The following is a 21067-nucleotide window of genomic DNA, read 5'->3' on the forward strand; positions in this document are numbered from 1 at the left end:
ATTGAATCTGGAAATAAAGCAAAATGACAGAGAAAAATAGAGAATTATAGAGAAGTCCTCAGATGCCATGTCCGTAATTTAAAACAAAAAAATCTAGCATTAATTCGATCTCAAATGGTTTCTTCAAAAGAAGTTATTACTCCACATCATTGCATGAAATCATTAACCAATGTGGCTGAACGACAAATTTGTGACTGTAAGGTTTAGGGAAACAGTCGTGACTAGCTTGATTTCTTCAACGATGTATTGAACTATGGTAGTTAACCCTTGACTTCAGGCCCACTGAAGTACCTTGGAACGCGCAGCTGTGAATGCGTTGACGTAATTTCCACTGAAACAGGAAGCTAAGGCGGGACATATTGAATGGCTCCTCCCCCTTTTCAAATAGCCAACAGCATTTAGTTTACCTCACAGACTGCAAGTCGTACTTGACACTCAGGACCATGAAAGCAAATCTGAGCGCTGATGATACGTTAGATTCAATAGTAGAGGTGTGAATATATTCTAGCCATTTCTTTCTTAACCAAACTACAGTTGGAAAACAGAATAAATCTCGAACGTTTGAGCAACCGAACACACATCTCCAATATTGCTCCCTGAAGTGTCAATGGTCGCTTTTGTTTATCGCATAGGGGGCGGGGCGCTTTAGATTCTAGAGAGCATTTGATTGGACAGAAGATGTGATGAGAAGCTGAAGTCCGCAGTGATGTCATAAAAATCCTTGATCCGTTTTAACGGAAGCGAGAGACTTTTACTCCTAAATGTGAATTTTGTCATTGTTTTGGAACACACCAGCTTATTCATAACCTTAAGGCTAACATATTCATACTAAAAGCTAAAAAACTAAAATTTTGATTTCAGGGGGCCTTTAATTCTTGAATTCTTTGGGAATTCATTCTGGTCATGTATTGTAGGCGCAGAACTGTTTCTGCGTGAGAAAATCTTTTTTTATGATATTATTCAATGCCATTAAGCATTTGCTCATTTGGTCTCAGTTAACAGATTGAGCGGTTCAGGTCAGTCGCTCTCTGTGCTGGATTTGACCTCGCAATGACTCATGTGTGCCCTGATATTAGCAGTGGGAATTCTGGATATCCTCAGTTTATCCATACCAGACTGATGCACAGTAATGCTTTCTACAATTTATATTTAATGCATTTGACTATTGTACACGCAGAGAATATATGACAATATATGAATTAAATGCACATTATTGTCACATATTATGAAGATATGCAAATTATTGTAAATTGCAGATCACTGCATATTATGCAAAATATCTTAAATAAAATATAATATGCAAGATGTGTAAACTTAACATATGTATTTATTTGTTTTCTATAACAAAAATATAGATTTCAGGTCATTATAACACATAAGATTTGCGACTATTTAACCTGATATATTTTGCATTTCCATTGAGGCCAAAAGGCATCAATTTTACTAAACAATTTCTGGCCTTCAGGGTGCTGCTTAACATTGTGTTTGAAAAGTGCACACATACAATTGGTGAACCTTCATTGAATTCTTATCCGTCATGACATGACGCCATACGTCATTCTTCAAGTTTTTTTTTAAATGAAGCCACTTGCTTGTAAGAGTCACTTGTTTCAGACCTCACATTCTCACAACCATCATACAAAAAAAACAAACAAACAATCAAAAACTAATCTCCATGTCCTGGAGACAGACATTCATGCTTAATGACCCTAACATCTGCTTTTTCACAACCCACTCTCAAGTGACGAACAGCAAAGATGGAGAATATGTGTCATCAAAGTCAACCCTGAACTCTCTGCACTCTTGGCACAGATGTCCTTGTGTTCTCCTGTGTGCGAATTGAGTCAAGACTGAAGCTGGAAATGAAAAGATTATATATATGAAGCCTCTGTCCCTGAGCAGACTGATGAACCTTAATTAATGAGCATCTCTTTGAGTAAGTATGCCTTAAGATTTCACTATTTGAAATGTAAATTAGTTCTAGAGCACACATGGTCATAAAAGCATGGCAAGCCAGTCTGCATCAAGTAATTAAGCAATATCATATGAGCAAGGGTATTGTTGTTTCAGATATTAAAGGCTGTGATTTGGTGTAGGCACGAGACCGCGGGAATCCATTACATTCAGTACTAAAGCAGAAGTGAGAGTGTAATATAAAGCAGTTCAATAAACAAAGAAGTTAATGTTGAGTAATTTACATTTTAGAAATTGCCAGTTATTTTGTGTTTTTCTATTCCCCAAATGAAAACCGTTTTCAGCATCAACACACAGTAGTTCTGTCATGACAACTCTCAGGAGATTGGTATAGTAATAGTAGAGAATGGCATAATGGATATGGCAATGTTAATGTATTTGGTCTTGGTGAAATAGAAGAATAGAAATAGAAGATCAGCCTGCGCCATCTAGAGTTTCATGCCAGAACTAACTGTTCTTTATTTCTTAATGAGTCACAGCGTTGAACAAATCAGTTCAGTTGAGTTAATAATTCAATGACTCACTCAAAAAACAGTTACTTGTCACCACCTACTGCCAAAACAATGTAACAAACAACTCCACAACTGCATAGACTATCAGATATGTTTCCATCCAAAGTTGCGAATTTAACTTATGCGCAAAATTGGAATATCGCAGAAAACATACTTTATTGTGAATAAAGCATTTCCATCTCAAGTGTTGAAGAGAACAAAATCATAATTTCCTGGGAAATTGGCGCAAAATATCTTGATAAAAATTGGAAGCTGCTGCAATCGGAGAAGAAACTGTTTTAATTTTTTTCCCTACATCATAAATGACTTGCGTCTCAGAACGCGCAGACGTAACGCAATAAACGCTGTCATCATGTTATCTTGCATTTGGATCCCTGGTGTTTGAGAATGCAATCATGTGAGACACTTCTGGGAGGTCATTATATTACCAAATCATTCTGATGACAGATATTGGCTCAGGCATTTCAAAATGATCAAACCAACATTTGAGATGCTTTGCAAAGAAATTTGTCTGCTGGTTAGTCCAGCTATCCAATCACATCTTCTGTTGAGGCAAAGTCACGTGAGTTTTTTGTTGCGCATTGAGAGAAACGCATACTATTTTAAAGTATGAATAAATGTTTTTCATGGAAAAAACATTTCAATTTGTCATTTTGGTGATCAAAGATGAGTTTTAAGGGATAAAAATGATTGACTACAGGGGGACTTTAATGTGCCGGCTGATCTTGGCTCTACTTTTTATTTTTTATTTTATTGACCCACTTGACCTGAGGTCGCTTAGACACTAGTGAACAGGCCAGGACATGGATGCATTGAAGTAAATGCCAATGAATGAATGCCTCAGCCCAGGAGATGCCAGATGGGCTGATGTCAGACTAGTCAAAGGTCACACAATGACAGCACAGTGAACATCACATGGATGTTCAGAGTGTTATTGTCACCTTGTCAAATTCATACATCCACCATCTGCCATTGTGACAAGAAGGGATAAAAAGTGACAGATTCAGAACAGGATTTGGAGCAGGAAAGTCAATCATGTCAGGTATCTCTGACACATAGAAACAAATACACTGTGTGCCACGGCACACAAGCTGTGGGAAACCTATTAGACTGACTGACTTGTGTGATACAGATGTGTCGTCGATCTCTCTGCAATTTTGAGGCCGGTTGCCCAGTACACGAAATGAGAGATAGAAATGTCTGGAATATGTAAGGGCTTACACACTGAGATGTCTGTAACATTTTATTTTTAAATATGTTAAAGAAATAATACATTACATTTGGACCAATAAGGTTATTATTTATCATTCTCCTTCAAGTATACTGTATGGCAGTACTGACTTTATGTTGATTAAAAAGAAATAAAAAGAACATCCATGGTAGTAATTGCACACTGCCTTTTTGCTTATTTAAATAAAATGACATTCAATTAAAACATTTGCATTAGAGTAATGGGTTACACTTTATTTTAAGGTGACGTAGTTAAATAGTGCTTACTCAAGTACTGAATATTAATGAATTACATGTACTTACTATTGTGTTACCCAATAATGTGAATCTAATAAATATATTTAGCTTTAGAGTTGTTTTCATGAGATTTAACGTTACCTGCGAATCAACAGACATAAAAGGAAATGTGTGTGAAATATTGTTGAGCATTTCTCTACGTAAACAAGAGTTCTCTACTGCCACCTCCCGACACGTTTAATTAGGCTACTCTCGTGTGTTCTCACAAACAGACCCACAAGTGGTATAAAATGAAAGCTGAATCCAACTACGAGAGCAAAAGGTTCTACACGGGGCTCTAAAGAAAGCTGTGTTAAAGATCTTCGCGGTTTAATCACGTTCATTCATTTCACTGCTGCAGTACAGTTCCACCAGTAGAATACATTTCCCATGGTGCCACGGGGTAAACCAGGAAGTGCTGCATCACGTGGTTGGACTGTCACAGGTGACGTACAGTCGAGAACAGGACAGCAGCAGCATGGCGAATAAAGATCCCGGAGTAAGTTACATCATATTTAAAAATATAAAGAACGTATTGGAAATGTGTATGAACATTTTGTTGACAGGTAATAACTGCATTTTAAATAACTGGCTTCTAGTAGTTTGCATTTAATTGTCTAGGTTTATTTATGTCTTTAAAAAAGCAATGCTAGTAGTGTGCTAGCTTTGCAGGGTTCAGTTATGCCACTATGACGCACCTTTTATAACTTTATGTGTGTGACCTTCATTGAAATATAATTATTATGATGTAGCTCTCTCTAAAATCACAATATGTCTCAGTTATATGGTGAATTTATAACAGTATTTTGAAGTTGGTCCTCATTTGTCCTACACAAGGTCAATTTGGTACGTTACACTTGAATTGCATTAACTTACTTGTACTCGTATCCCACATTCATGTATTTACTGGATTCTCACTGCTCAACAGGCTACTTGTATCTTGCACAAAAAAACATTTTTAAGAGTCTTTCTTTCTAAACTGAGTTTGAATAAAACTGGCTTGAGATCAGTTATATGGCTTTAAAGTATTTGACCTATAAATCTACACAGTTCCCACCTCTATCATTGCCGCTTCAAGTCTCTTCAAATCATGATCCCTATGCATTAGTTGGAGGAGGTTCAAGCATGTTGAATATGATATATCATGCTGCCTAGATTTAAGACAACATCATTCATAAAATATAAATAGCCATTTGAATGTGTATTTTAAAAGTCTTGACTTTATGTGTCTGTTTGTCTCAGAACTTTTTGCAGCAGCTGAGGCAGATTGCTGGCAGGATGGGGTCCGGCCCTCGAGGGCTTGGGCTGGGCGTGAAGCTGCTCATCGGTGCCGGAGCCCTTGCCTACGGGGTCAAAGAAGCCACATACACAGGTAAAACACGCACTGAAAACTAAAGAAGGATTACATGGTTAGGATGGGCAAATTAAATAATGAATGAAAGTTCACCCAAAAATAATAATTCTTCTGTCATTATTTACTCTCTCACATTTTCTAAACTCGTGCATGCTTTATTGGGAGTTTAATAACTAATTGTGTTTTGCTTTTTGTGTGTGTAGTTGAGGGTGGCCAGAGAGCCATTATCTTCAACAGAATTGGAGGGATGCAGATGGACACTGTGCTTTCAGAAGGATTGCACATCAGGTACATTACACATGAAGGCTGTCATTCAAGCCATGGGCTTTCATTTTAATAATAAGTGTCCTCACACCAGACCATCTGAACCACCTAGTGACCCCCAAAGTCTAGTTCGTTTGACTTGTGTATGCTGAACCATGCCCTGGCCCGTTTATATAGATGGGCTCGGGCACAGATCTACAGGCATGTAGTGTGATCTCTAACCGTGCCGGAGAAAGGAACGGCTTCTACTTTTGCGTAGGGTTGTCACAGTACCAAAATGTCAGTAGTTGGTACCAATAACAGTCAAATTTTGCAGTTCTCTGTAGGGCTGTCAAATAAAATTTGAATTTCGAATATTCATCGAATAAAAAAAAAACTCCACATTCGAATGAAAAAACTGTGCATTTGAATTTTTGGTGTGTCAAGAGGCGCGAGAGACATTATGACGTAAGTGACGCGGTTTGTTTTTGTTAGCTTATCCAGTACAGCGCAGTGAGGCTGCGTTGTTAATTTGAAAAATAGTGGAAAAAGGCTACTTACTGACGAAAACCCACTCAGTTGGTGGTAAAAAACGACATACTTGACCATTAAACATTAAAAAGTGAATGTCATTTCATTTCAATAAAAGATGCGATGTTTGATTTTATTATATTAGCTTATTGCGCTCGCTTGCGTCCTCTTGTGGGCATAGGAGACAATATGACAATAAGACAACTTTTTTCCTTTAACATTAAGTATTGTCTTTAGAAATCAAATATAATTTGAATTTTGCTAATATTTAAGAAAGAAATTCGAATTTAGCTTTTCAGACATTTTGACAGCATTAGTTCTCTGTACCAATTTCGGTACCAGAGCACAAACTATGTAATTGAGTACTTTAAAAAATGTTGTCACATTTTGTCTCGTTCGTTAGTTTTCAATGTCAGCTGTCAGTTTCCGATTCAATCGCGCAATTAAATATTAAATATGGTTGTCAATCCAGAAACAGTGTACATATTTAGCAGCATGAAAAACTAAACTTGTATTCAGATTGTGAATGGGTAATAAACAGAACAAAATAGAAGAGCCTCCCTTTATAATCGCTAAAGCCCAATTTATACTTCTGGGTCGTAGCCTGTGTGTAGCACGCGTACCCTTCGGCGTACCCTGACGTGCACCTCTCCAAAAATGTAACGATGCGTCAATTCTACGCGGACGCAAGCGCTGTGATTGGTCTGCTAGAACCCCTCTCTCGGGTTTCACATGCTCCCTCTGCATGTGTAATTGAACGTCAATGCAGACAACGACGCAGAAGTATAAATGAAAACCAATGCGTAGCCACAGCGTAGAGCGTAGAGGCTCCGCCGCAGGTCCGACGCAGAAGTATAAATCATCCTTAAGGCTTTCAATCTAAAGCACAAGCTCATTGAAGTCACGAAAACTCCTATATTATAATAAAAAGTGTCTTAATTGTAGAATGAATCTCTTATTTACATCACGTTTACTCTTTGTTGGTTACAATGAAAGGATTCGCAAAAGCGTGTGTGTTTTTAGCGGTAGCGGATTCTGACTAATTCTAATTCTAACTTACTGACTAGCACCTCTGATAGGCCATTGTGTTCATTCGCTTAACAGATATGATTGCGATTGGCTACAATACTCAACACTTGTAAAAACACACTGTGAATAAAAACCTTTGATGCTCAGAGCGCTCACGCGAACAAGAGCATTTGAAAAGCAGCGTCTATCAGCGTACTACCTGTACTATATATATACACCTGTGCTACTGTTACTGCAGAAATGCTGGTACCGTCAGTTTTTTTTTTTTTTTTTTCACCGACTGGTTCCGGTAGTACCGGTATGTTTGACAACACTACTTGTATGTGCGCTACTGTCACCATTACAACAACAAACATCTTTTTTTACTCTTTGGATAGCATACTTTTCAGTTCATTTGAATACATTTAGGTTTATATTATAACAAGTCTGGTTCTCACCTTATTGATGCTCGGTCTCGGTACAAGGTAACCGTGTCTACTGTGTGTTCTCCCTAAAAGAGACAGTACACTACAAAAGGGAATTTGCCACTATTTAGTCACCTCCATGTAAATTTTTCCATTTTGTAAAGTCCAAAAGGTGTTAGGCAGATTATCCAAGCTTCTGTTGTCCATACAAAAAAAGTGGATGATGATGTACTGCCGAGCTTCAAAAAGGGCAAAAAGCTTCATAAAGTAGTTTTTACGACTCATGCACTGGAAGTCTTTTGAAGCCGTAAGGTAACTGTTTTTACTACCATTCAAAAGTTTAGGTTCGGAAAGATTTTTTTAAATGTTTTTGTCTCTTATGTTCACCAAGGCTGCATTTATTTGATCACGTTGCTGTATTTTGATTACAATTTAAACATAACTCTTTTTCTATTTTAACATGTATTTTATGTAATTAAGTTCTGTGATGGCAAAGCTGAATTTTCCACAGCCATTTCTCTGCAGTGTCACATGATCCTTCACAAATCATTCTAATATGCTGATTTGGTGCTCAAGAAAGATGTCTTATTATAAATCAGTGGAGTGCAAAGTCTTAAATATATAAATCATATAAATATATATATATATATATATATATATATATATATATATATATATATATATATATATATATAAATCAAATGTAAATTAAATGCTAATTAAATTAGTTACACTAAATGGTGTCACATATTTCTGGTTAAATAAACATTACATAACAAAAGAGAAAACAGATACAATTCTATTTTGTATTTTTACATTAACAATCTTATTAATATTCTATTTATTAAAACCCAAGTACAAATATCATCAAGTTAGTCTTTCTAAACATTTTTACATGTATTCCAAACTAATAAATAAAGGCAGTAATAATTTAAAGAATACATTTTATTTGTGAACAGATGTTCAGCTGTTCTTTTTTCAATAGTCTTATTTTAACAAACTTATTTTTGGATCATCAGTCATCATGCTCGGTAAACACTAGTCACACCTTTAATTTGATTGCTCACTAAAACACAGTCATCATGTTTTCAGGCCATTTCAAGTTTAATTTTAACAAGTGGCTGAGTTGTTTACTTATTTTTAATTAGTGTTACCAATCAGGGCCGTTGCAGGGTTTAATAACCACTGAGGTCCCAAATATGAGCTAGTTAGGGGTGTTTGGGGGCTCCCCTGAGAAAATGTAGATTTCTCTGATCTACATGTGCTTTTTAAGACGTTTGAAGGCCAAAAATTTTGATAACAATAGCTTTAAAACCATGTCAGTGGGCATTATTTGTCAATATCTGCTCTCTCTTCTCATCTCCATCACTCTTTTTTTTTTCTCTCAATCTCCTTATCTTGCCCCATCTCTTCCCCTCCTAAAGCTGAGCTTTGACGTCTTTTCATTTGTCAGTGAAGAAAGTAAACATAGGGTCAACTGATATTTATGTTTTATGAATCATTATAGATTAGTGAATTTACTGAAGGCTACCAGGAAAGCTAGTTTATTAAATTCATTCACAATATGTACACATTCATTATTAATCTTATGCATAATATGATGAAAACGGCTTCATTAATGTTTCTTGCCCCCAGTTACTATACATTACATGAATCATGTAAATTAGGCCTATTTTCAATTCAAAATGGCGAAATAAGACAAAAGTGTAGCTTGCATGATTATTTTTGTCGGTCGTTTAACATTTCTGTCCTAAAACTGCTGTCAAATATGAAATGTTTAGTTTAGCTACTTACATCTTATCTCGCAACTGAAGTGTTGCGCTGGAATTCACGCTCAGCAGCTTCTGTGAACATAAAGCCCGCCTACTTTGATTTGATTGGTCATCTCAAATTTTGACATTGGCTAGCGGTGACAGACAGACCGCTGAGGCAGCTCAGGTGAGAAGATCTTAGTGCTATCCTTGCAGCACTAAAGTAGAGATCATACTATATTAGGCAATTATTTCACAGCCTTTATTATATACACCTCGTAAAAATACAGAGGTCTGGACCTCGGTGACCTCATAGCTGGATACAATCATGTTCCCAATAACGCCCTCATTTTGTTAATTCAGACTGATTCGTGAACGCGCACTAAAACAAGAGGCATGATTTATCGCACAAACCAATCATAACCAATCATATCCAGTCACTGATGGAGGCATTGCCTCCTCTCATGTGTTTTTCCCTTATTCATTCTCAATTACCCCCCACCAAACCCACCACACTCTTTATGGGGTCTGTTGAAACTTGCTTTTATGACACTTTAAATGTGTTTTTTTGGAGCTCAGCAGAGCAAGTCTTTTTAAAAATATAAATCTATTTTAGATGTATAGAAATAGAGGACCTTGGGCACTCTGCCTAACATTTTACTTCATTCTTCACAAAAGAAAGAACATGATACTGGTCAGAACAACATGAGAAAGAACATGATACTGGTCAGAACAACATGAGAAAGAAGATGATACTGGTCAGAACAACATGAGGGAAAGCAAATGATGCCAAAAGTTTCATTTTGCAGTAAACTATGTCTTACGTCATCTAGGATACCGTGGTTCCAGTACCCCATCATCTATGATATTCGAGCCAGGCCAAGGAAGATTTCATCTCTCACTGGAAGCAAAGGTGACTTTGAACCAGATGTTTTATTGTCATAAATGTTAAAAATGTGCATGATAAAACCCTGAAAGAGGTTGCCTGCTGTTAGGGCAACATACCCTGTCTCTCACAATTGCCTTTGTCAATGACCAGCACATTAAGAGTGTGCCCTTCATGTGACTCTGTCCATCACAGATCTTCAGATGGTGAACATAGGTCTTCGTGTCCTTTCTCGGCCCGTTGCCTCAAGCTTGCCTGTCTTGTACCAGCAGTTGGGGAAAGACTATGACGAGCGTGTGCTTCCTTCCATCGTCAACGAGGTGCTCAAGAGCGTGGTGGCCAAGTTCAACGCCTCCCAACTGATCACACAGAGAGCCCAGGTACAGTATGAAGACTGAAGTCTGAGACACCCTGAGCCAACAGTCGGCCTTCAGGTGAACCAGTGCCCGAGAAGAAAAACACAGTCATAGTCATAAAAGCAAGAAAATGCTTCACAAAGTCAAGTTATTTTGTTAGATCTAGCTTTCTGCTCGCTTTAAATCAGACAGAGATAAAGCATTTCGGTAATATAGCATTTATTTCAATTAATAAGTGAAGAGAAAGAGAGAGAGTTTGTGCATGTGTATATTGCGTTTGCCCAATGCCTCTTTACAAATAGTGAAGCTGTGAGTTTAATTACTTAAAAACAGCTATGCGTGGAGATTTTTATTTTTTGCTACTCCAGAGTTTGCAGGTTTGCATTAAAGATTAAGATTGAAGTACTATTAGTGTATTGAAGTAATAAATAACCTGAAAACAAAATATTCTGTCATGTTGTTTCAAACCTGAATGACTGTCTTTTTTTCCTACTCAACCACTGAAGGAGATATTTTGCAGAAATGAGAAGCTATGCCATTTGGTGTCATTGACTTGAACCAAGTTTGAATTTGAGCCAAGTTTGAATATGCACAAGCATTAATGTTTGAGACCTCTGACAGGCACAATTTTGAGTAAATAACAGTGAATTCCAGAAATTCTGGAAGAAAAGGTGCAAAAATAGTGCTATTTTTTGGAGCTTGGCAATCTCAGTCCCTATTTGCTTTCATGCAAAAGAGCCGTGTGAACATTCTTCAGAATATCTCCTTTGTTTTGAATGGAAGTCAGTCATATACAGGTTTGGAAAGATGTGGTTATAGAAGAGATAACCTGATGCCTGAGACCATACTCTCAAATGAATAGTATCAATAGCATCAAGTATTTATCTTAATGCGGATTCTATTTGATCTTGTTATAAGATTCAGTCCCAGCCCCTAAATTCACCTTCCCCTGACCTTTGACTTTAACACCGCCAGCAGCTTCTCTAGTCTAAGCCTGGTGTGAGACTGCGAAGTCTGAGAAGCTCAGGCTTTGTCTAGTTAAAGAGCTATTTAAGACGACGGGCTGTTATTTCACACACTCTCACCTGATGCTTCGGGACGACAGCTCAGACACACGATTACATAATTCATATTAACTTGTGACCAAATTGTATTACAGTTTTATTAGATATCCACATTGAAAATCTGGGATTCCAATGAAGCACAAGATGCTCTTTTGAACATTACCAAGTCATGTTGGGTAACATGAGTTTTACTTCTGGAGTTCATGTCAGCTCAAATGCTGCTGTCAATAAAGCAAAAGAAGGACATGGCAAATTCTTAGACATTCATACTTTGTATTAAATAGAGCAACTAGCAGTTTCACTTTTGGACCTCATCATATCTGCATGCCTGTTGCTGCTTTAAATAAGGTGATCAGTTACTGAGAAAATCAGCTTAGCCTTTATTTGTGTGTCATTTTATTTTGGTGGCCAGGTGTCACTACTCATAAGGAGAGATCTAATCGAGAGAGCTAAAGACTTTAACATCATCCTGGATGACGTGGCCATCACAGAGCTCAGCTTCAGCAAAGAGTACACCGCTGCTGTGGAGGCCAAACAAGTTGGTTAGTTGTACCAAAATACATCTTTTCTAATGCGTAACAGAATTCAGTGAATCTAGCACCCTAAACTAAGCATGCCTAAGCTAAAAAAAATATTGTACCTAGTCACATTATAATATGATATATGGATATATGAGACTCTTTGTAATAAAGTCAGTTTCACACAATACCTTATAATTACATAATTCTAAGTCTAAATGCCACATTCTGTGTCTTGGTTTCAACAAATAAAAGTACTCAATAAGATGGGCCAGATGTTTTGCCACATTGTATGTTATATATGATATTGCACATTTTATGATATACATATATAGGGCTGTCAAATTTAACACGTTAATGCATGCGATTATTTATTTTTTAGTTTATAATAATAGTATTTACCGGTACTGCAAATAACATAGCATGCATTTATTTTCTGTCATCCTCTGACTGCATTACTGCATATGATCATACTATCAAGTGATATTTCAATAATTCAAGTGCTTTTAAACCATTAAAACGCGATAAGATGCAAAAAAAAGAACTCTGATCTGTACTGGTAGGCTATGAAGCGACTCTGAACAAACACTTGAAACGCGCGTACAGAATTCTGTCACAATTCCCGTTTTGTCAAGTATGCTCGTAAGCAGAGTCTTAAATTAGTTAGTGTTCAATGAACGTAAAGAGTTGTGAGGAAACTGGATGTGTGACTCTTAAGTGACAGCAGCCTAATAAACCCGCTGCTGTCTGTCATTACTGTTAATCAAAGAAAATCACTCACTGCGTTACATCTTTTTTGTGCATTTTAGCAAGGCAGTTAAAAAGATGCCATTAAACAAATATGGAAAATGTACTTGTTTTACATTATTTTGCAGATTTAATGTGAAAGTATTACAATATAAAAATATATTAAAAAACTTTAATGTTAGGTGTGATTAATTACAGATTTTTTTTGATTAATTCATTAATAATTGACAGCACTAATATATGCAGTATATATATATATATATATATATATATATATATATATATATATATATATATATATATATATATATATATATATATATACAAACAAATGTAAAAAAACAAAAACAAATTTTGGTCAAAGGTTTCAGTGTATTTTCAATTCTGTTTCCTACACTGCAATACATTTTTACAACTACAAATACTTTTACTAGTACTGGTTGAAGACACTGAACAAGCGCTGATTGAGTCCGTCTCTTGCTCGGATGCATCTCAGATCACATTGATCACTTGACGCACTGAACGTTCTAAAGGCACCAGTATGATCAATCATACGCATCATAGAAATAATGTTCACAAGGAAAGCACTAACTGAGACATGGCAGGCCATAAGGCCTTGAGTTTGACACCTGTGCTGCAATAAGTTCTTGTTTTTTTTTTTGGTTTTATATGGATGTTCTGCGTGACATGAAGAAATGGTCTTAATTATGTATAAGGTAGAGTAATGCATTCAAAGTTTGGTATAGGATTTTATGTTTATGTTAAGACAACTTATGCTCACCAAGGATGCATTTATTTAATAAAAAAGTGTAATATTGTGAAATATTTAAAATATACAAATATCATTTAAAATAACTGTTTTCTGTTTAAATATTTTTAAATATATATTCCTGTGAAAATCTGAGTTGCAGCTGTTGAAAAAACCCTCCATTATTTTGAACATTATCACCCACAGTGGTGCATCTTTGAAAGAATATGTGCTTATCTTAATGCTCTCCACTAGAGGGCACTCTGGTCTAGTTATTTCATCAGTGTTCCCTATTGACCAAACAACAATACACATCTTGCATAAACCATTTCTGTAAGAACTAGCATGTTTATTTTTTGTTTATGTAGGTTGGCCTGAAAAGGGAGAATATTTATGTGTGAGCCAATTTTCTAACACACTAAGCTTTCTTTCTTGTTGCCGTGTAGCCCAGCAGGAGGCCCAGAGGGCTCAGTTCTACGTAGAGAAGGCCAAACAGGACCAGAGACAGAAGATCATCCAGGCTGAGGGTGAAGCTGAGGCTGCTAAACTGGTAAACTACTGCCGCTTTCTCTATCCCTCATATTGACAATCATTGAAACAATGTCTCTGTTTTATACAGGATTATTATAAGAGGTTTCCTTGGTTACCATCAAACGTCCCAGATTCACTATTTGCTTCCGCAAGCACCTCATTTCATATGATTATTATTCCCTGTTATTATGTTCTAGATCTGTGAGTGGCAAATGACTGTAATTATCAGAAATAATTAATGAATCCTGCTTCTGTAATAATTAAGCCACAGTCATTCATCTAGACTATTTTGAACTGATGCCCCCTCATTCTCAACAAGCTATCCGCAACCAAAACACACTTGAAAGCATTTATTCTCTTTTGTTTGTGCATTATGGACATTTCTCAGTCATTCTTTCGATTTGTTTATGTTCCGGTGTTTGCAGTCGTAGTGTCTTCAGAAATGACTTTGCTTTTGCACTGTTTTCTGCTGATATGATGCAATTCTGTTTCTAAAACAGGCTGCAGGTCAATGGCTGTCTGCTGACGGTAAACAAAGGCTCAACCAAGGGTACAGAGTAATTTGCTTTTGTTTTTATTGTGTGTTTGTGCTCTCTAGTTGGGTCAAGCTGTTTTGAAGAACCCTGGATACCTCAAACTTAGACGTATCAGAGCAGCCCAAAGTATCGCCAAAACGGTAAGACACTCTCCAAACAAAAGAAATCATTGGTTGAATTTCACTGACTCACATTAGCAGATGTTGATACGCTACCATTCAAAAGTTTGTGGCCAGTGTGAAATAACAAAATAAATCAAAATTAATACTTTATTTAGCAAGGACGCATTGAATTGATCAAAATTGACAGTAAAGATTTAGCAAAATATAACAGATTACTATTTCAAATAAATCCTGTTCTCTTGAACTATAGCTCAAAGAATCCTGAAAAAAAGATTAAGCAGCACAAATATTTTATATTTGCAATATTCAAATATTGCACATTAATTATCAGAAATGTTTCTTGAGCATCAAATCAGCATATTAGAATGATTCTGAAGGATCATGTGACACTGAAGACTGGAGTAATAGCTGGTGAAAATTCAGCTTTATAAAACGGATAGTTCCAGTCCTTGATTCTGATTGGTTGAGCCGCGTTCGAAGCCGTTGTAAATTACTCAACAAACACACACCTGTGACCGCATTACATTAGTATTACTGCGCAACTGCCATTTGTGATGCTTTGTTGCATGTCTTGCTTAGCAACCTCTTTGGAACTACATTGCTTTGCGGAGGAATAAATGTGCTATAGCGTATTTTTTTGTTGCTGGTGTTTATTTTATGAATAAAATAAATATTAAAATGAATATTTTTATGGAGTAACCGTTTTATAAAAAACTCCGCTCCGCGTCGTGCCTAATAACTGTTCTAAATCCACTGTAAAACACGGCTTCGCGGGGCTTATTGCTTAATTGCATCAGGAATATATTACATTTTTAAATTATATTCAAACAGAAAACCGTTATTTTAAATTGTAATATTTCGCAATATTACTGTTTTAATGTATTTTTGAAAAAAATAAATGAAGCCTATAGGATGGGACTTTCAGAAACATAAAAAAAAAAAAAAAAAACGTACTACCGACCCAAACTTTTGGACGGTAGGGTACATACTAACAGCTTAGTACTTTACTGGCAGTTCCACAGTTTACATGAGCCACGCATGAAAACTAGGGTATTTTTATCTTAAAAATACATTTTCAAAATGTCTTCACTTTTGGAAGTCCAGTCATATAACTATTAAAAATAGAGATAAAAATCACTGATCAATCTGATCTCACTAGTAATGGAAGGTCAAGTTGAACCAACCTAGTAGGTAATTGGGTATTTCATGTGTGCTCTGCACAGTATACATACTACTATATACTATGTTAGTATGCAATAATAATAAAAAAAGGCGTAGGAGCCGATAGCCTCGTGGGCAGCACTCCATTGCGCTACCCGAGTTTGATTCCTGGCTCGAGGTCCTTTGCCAATCCCGTTTCTCTCTCTCTCCTCCCTGTACTTTCCTGTCTGATCTCGACATTGTCCTATCTAATAAAGCCATAAAAAGGCCAATTAACACCCGCCAACTTGATAAATGCAGGTGAAAATACACTGTGGCGGGTATAGCATATCAACGCATTTGCCAATTTGGCAGGTTATGATTAATAAATTGTTCTATCACTTTGCATTGCTACACCCTTACCCATGGGTACACCCTCTTTGAATTATATGGTTTTACATATCAGGATATAATGAAAAAACATCTGGTCCTTGGCAGGTCTTAAAATTAGGTAAATACAACCTCAGATAAACATCAACACATGACATATTACACTGTGTCATTATTTATTTAACAAAAACTAGGCCAAAATGGAGAAGCCATGGGTGAAAAACCAAGTTTGACCCTTACTGTTTCCATATGAATTAAGAGGGTAAGTGTCAGTCAGTCGCTGCTAATCAAACGCCCTTGATTAATTGATCATTAGCAAGCCTGATCAACTCTATAAAAGCAGAAGTTTTGACAGTTTGCACAATGCCAAGGAGGAAAGACATCAGCAATGATCTTAGAAAAGCAGTTGTTGTTGCCATCGATCTGGGAAGGGTTATAAGGCCATTTCCAAACGATCTGAAGTCCATCATTCTACAGTGAGGAAGATTTTTCACAAGTGGAAAACATTTAAGACAGTTGCCAATCTTCCCATGAGTGGACGTCCCAGCAAATTCTCCCCAACGTCAGACTGTGCACTGGTCAGAGAAACTGCGAAATTCCCAAAAGCTACACCTCAGTCTCCACAGGCCTCAGTTAACATGTAAAATGTTCGTTCATGATGACAGGAGAAAGCCTCTTCTCTCCTAAAAGAACAGCAGCACGGCTTAGGTTTGCAAAGTTGCATCTGAACAAAAAAAACAAGACTTCTGGAACAATGTCGTTTGGACGGATGAGACCAAAGTGGAGATGTTTGGCCATAATGGACTGCGTCACATTTGGTGAAAACCAAACACAGCATATCGGCACAAACACCTCACACCAACTGTCCATCACACTGATGGAGGGTTGATGGATTTTTGGCTTGTTTTTCAGCCGACCATGAACTTCTCTTCATGGCAAAGTATTCTAGAGTAAAGGCCATCTGTGCGACAGCTAAAGCTTGGGCGAAATTGGGTCATGCAACAGGACAATGATCCCAAGCACACCAGCAAATCTACAACGGAATAGCTATAGCAATTGCCCAATCAAAGTCCAGACCTCAAGCCGATTGAAATGCTGTGGCGGGACCTTAAGAGTGGATCTGTGCTTAAACAGATGCTCGCAAACCTCAGTGACCTGAAGCAACGTTGTAAAGAATAGTGGGCCAAAATTCCTCTACAGTGATGTGAGAGACTGATAAAGTCATACAGAAAATGATAAATTCAAATTTATTTGCTAAACATGACACTACAAGCAACTGAATCATATGGTGTACTTGTTTTGCCACTTGTGGCTTCTCCATTTTGGCTTTATTTTTGTTAAATAAGTAATGACACAGTGTAATATGTCATGTGTTGATGTTCCCCTGAGGTTGTTTTTAGCTCATTTTAAGACCTGCTCAAGACCAGCTCATTTTTTTTTTTTTTTATAATGTCCTGATATGTAAAACCATGGAATTCAAAGAGGGTGTACTTTCTATTTCACATGACTTTGTATGTGTGTGTCTAATATAATGTATGTATGTGTATATAAGCCCTTGGCTCATAATCTTATATCTTTGCACCAGGTGGCAACTTCTCAGAACAAGGTGTACCTGAGTGCAGACAGCCTAGTTTTGAACCTCCAGGACGACTACTTTGACAAGTAAGATCCTAGCACTCCTCACATACTGAATGTACTAAAACAATAAACATTTTGTCTCCTTTCCTCAATCAAGCATGATCTTCAAAACTAACTGAAACTTTCCCAGTTGTAGTTATGAAAAGGGAAAATCCCCTCATGAAATGTTGTATTCTGTGATCTGAGAGCAGTGCAGGACAAGGATGTGATATTAGCCTATATTTGGCATTTTTAGATTTTCGATTTTAAATATCGGCATCGGCCGATAAGTTTTTCTGTTTGGAAGCGGCCTGAGCACACAGTCTTCGTTCTCTGTCTTCATTCTCTGTTTAACAGTTTTGTCTAATACGTTGCTAGATTGAACTGTTAAACAAAGAAAGTAAACTGTATTATGAAAAAGTATTATAGCGTTTGCTTTTATATTATTAGTAACAGAAAGGCAAACACTATTATATGTTTACCTTCAGCATTCAGCAAATACGCATTTATATAATTGAAACAAATCTTTATTCTTATTCTATTCTGTCAAATTATTCTATTCTGTCAGATATTCGTGTGAATCAGATGCTTCACTGGAGACGCACAATCGACAAACTTTGAAACCTTGATTTTAAACTATGCTGTGCTATATTCAGTTTCCTACGATATCATATTCATGCAATTAACACTGTGCTGTAATTAAAATTTGTTTAAAAAATATGATTCCAAGTGCACACAAACTTACCAGGGGTGCGTTTCCCGAAAGCATCGTTGGCCAACTATGGTCGCAAGTTCATCGCAATGTCCATTGAACTCTATTGGTAACGACGGAACTTGCGACCATAGTTGGCCAACGATGCTTTCGAGAAACGCACCCCAGATTAGCCTTGAGTGCCTGTTGGTTACAGTGTTATTTCCTTTTTATTTATAACCTATTTTTTTCAATCAATTTCTTTATTTGTAATTTTATTTTTTTATTCAGTTTTTAAATAATTTGTCTAATTTATTAATTATTAATTCACATAAATATAAAGTGTATATATACATCGGCCATTGAAAAACCAATAGCGGTCGACCACTAGTCCAAAGCTATAGTTAATAGTAATCGTTCTTGGTGCGAATACCATTCTCACAGGTTTTTTTTTTCTCTCTCAAACATTATTAAACAATTACTCAGTGCACAGAACTCATTTTCAAGTTTTGCCCTCAGCCCTGTTACTAAGTATTCTTTTCTGTTTATATTGACGCCCATATGTCAGCATGGTTCCCTCAGCGGTTAATCTGTGCATTTGTCTTCTCTGGCAGGCTGTCACTGGGGAAATGAGGAGCATCATCCATGAAGAACATATGCATTCCATATGTAAGCAGTGTTTGCCGAGCCACTATATTTCTGTTCTCCTCCTAAACGTGACTGAGCAGAGCCTCTCTCACTGTACAGTTCTGCTCGGGCTCAGGTTACACAGGGGTCTGGCGACCTTACAGATTCACACGTACATATCCATTTATACACCGTTGTTTGTCATTCAGCAGGACTTTTGGATTATTTTCAGCTCAAGAATTGGAATTTTGGAATCAGGTGGCTTTAAATACTAATGGTGATTACAAAAAATATACATTGCAAACAATTAATGGTCACTTATTCATTTATTATTATTATACCCGTTTACCATCTATATTTTCTGCTGTTGGATTCCACTTAAAAAGTGTTGACTGATACAAAAGGACTTGCAGCGATTTTGATTAAATAATGTGTTTTCAGGACTATTTGTGGGGATATTTATTTCTTTTGGAAAAATGGACTTTTATTGATTATTATTACAAAAATATATTATATATTCATTTGACTTTCCAGAATTTATTAGTATTTGGTATGTGTTCCAAAAATAGTGCAGAATATATATATAAATATAAATTCAACCCTCTACAATGCACGTACATTTTCATGCTATATGCAAATATAGTAATGTCTATCATTTGGCTCTCCATCAAGCGATGAATGATGCACTCAGTTGCACACGCAAAGATAGAGAGAGCGCTAGAGCGAGAGTGTCTTACACACTGCATAAAATTGACGCTGTACATGTAAATGATATTCTTTATTGAATTTTCCTGTCAAAATAACAGGAAATTAATTTGGAATTATTCAGCCTTTAAGAACATTGTCGGTATTGTGTAATATTCTGTTCCTGTGAAAAACTGTTCCAGTGGGTGGAGTAAACATGAATATTCATGATATTTGCCCTATTGTGGGCGTGTCCTTGAGACAACGCAGTGTGCAAACGACCGGAACTGAAAATATTAGCACACTCTCCTCAAATCGTAAATTGTTTAATGGATTATTTCGAAAAAGTAATGAAGTTTTCGAAAAATTTCGAAAAAGAAATGTTAAGCATCAACTGCAACCGTTCACATTTTCAAAACAATGCATAGTTTGTGTAATATGATAAATCGTCTGAGCTGTTTAGACTCACTGATTGATTACAGGCATTCAGATAAAAAGGACGCAGCAGAGTAATCAATGAGCGAGTGACCTATGCTAGTCAGGGCTAATAGTTTTGTTTGTTTTACTCTTTGATGTGTTGAGCTTTTTTAATTTATTTGTGAGGCTTTAAATTTTATTTGAATAGTTTGATTAGTAGCCTACCTAGTTGTCATTCGGTGACTGCAGTGTTGACAACAATGCCTGAAATAAACCTCTACAAATGTATCATGCCCTAATAAAATTTATATAAGCTAGCCTGGTGCAAGTATTCTGTCATCCTTAACTTCTTGTTTATTTTGTTTATAGCCAGTGTTTCCCAGCCTCCGCAGCCCCATCAATAAGGCTCATGTACCCAAACTATATACGTTTTCCTGTTTACTCATATTATACTGGATATCATGTAGAATTAAAGTCTCAAAGTAAATGCAGTCACCTACAAACCTATTTAGGAAAATGTTTTTGTAATCTTGTAGATGTCTCAAGCACCACCCCCACCAGTCCAAAGGTCTGTTAAAATAACGTTATTCATACGTTTTCATTCATACATGGTTCATTCATACACGTTTTAGTTCCAATTACTTGGGTTCTGTCATTAAATAATGCTCGATTGACTGATTTTAAATGTG

General features: G+C 36.5%; 1 protein-coding gene across 1 annotated transcript; it reads left to right on the plus strand.

The window, feature by feature from the left end:
• Window positions 1-4264: 4264 nt before the first annotated feature.
• Window positions 4265-20700, plus strand: phb2a (prohibitin 2a). Its single transcript, XM_079875673.1, has 10 exons — window positions 4265-4491; window positions 5235-5364; window positions 5550-5634; window positions 10138-10217; window positions 10386-10570; window positions 12023-12152; window positions 14070-14173; window positions 14753-14830; window positions 17928-18004; window positions 19265-20700. Exons 1-10 carry the CDS (start codon window positions 4471-4473, stop codon window positions 19281-19283), a joined length of 909 nt encoding a protein of 302 aa, XP_079731799.1. The 5' UTR covers window positions 4265-4470; the 3' UTR covers window positions 19284-20700.
• The last annotated feature ends 367 nt before the right edge of the window (window positions 20701-21067 follow it).

Source organism: Squalius cephalus (genome assembly GCF_949319135.1).
Source record: "Squalius cephalus genome assembly, chromosome: 7".
Taxonomy (NCBI): Eukaryota; Metazoa; Chordata; class Actinopteri; order Cypriniformes; family Leuciscidae; genus Squalius; species Squalius cephalus.

Bases quoted from the DNA above. Each gene is read 5' to 3' on its own strand.
- phb2a (XM_079875673.1), top strand. From the start codon at position 4,471: ATGGCGAATAAAGATCCCGGA. The intron at 4,492-5,234 runs GTAAGTTACATC...TGTTTGTCTCAG, and splicing joins TGGCGAATAAAGATCCCGGA to AACTTTTTGCAGCAGCTGAG. The intron at 5,365-5,549 runs GTAAAACACGCA...TTGTGTGTGTAG, and splicing joins CAAAGAAGCCACATACACAG to TTGAGGGTGGCCAGAGAGCC.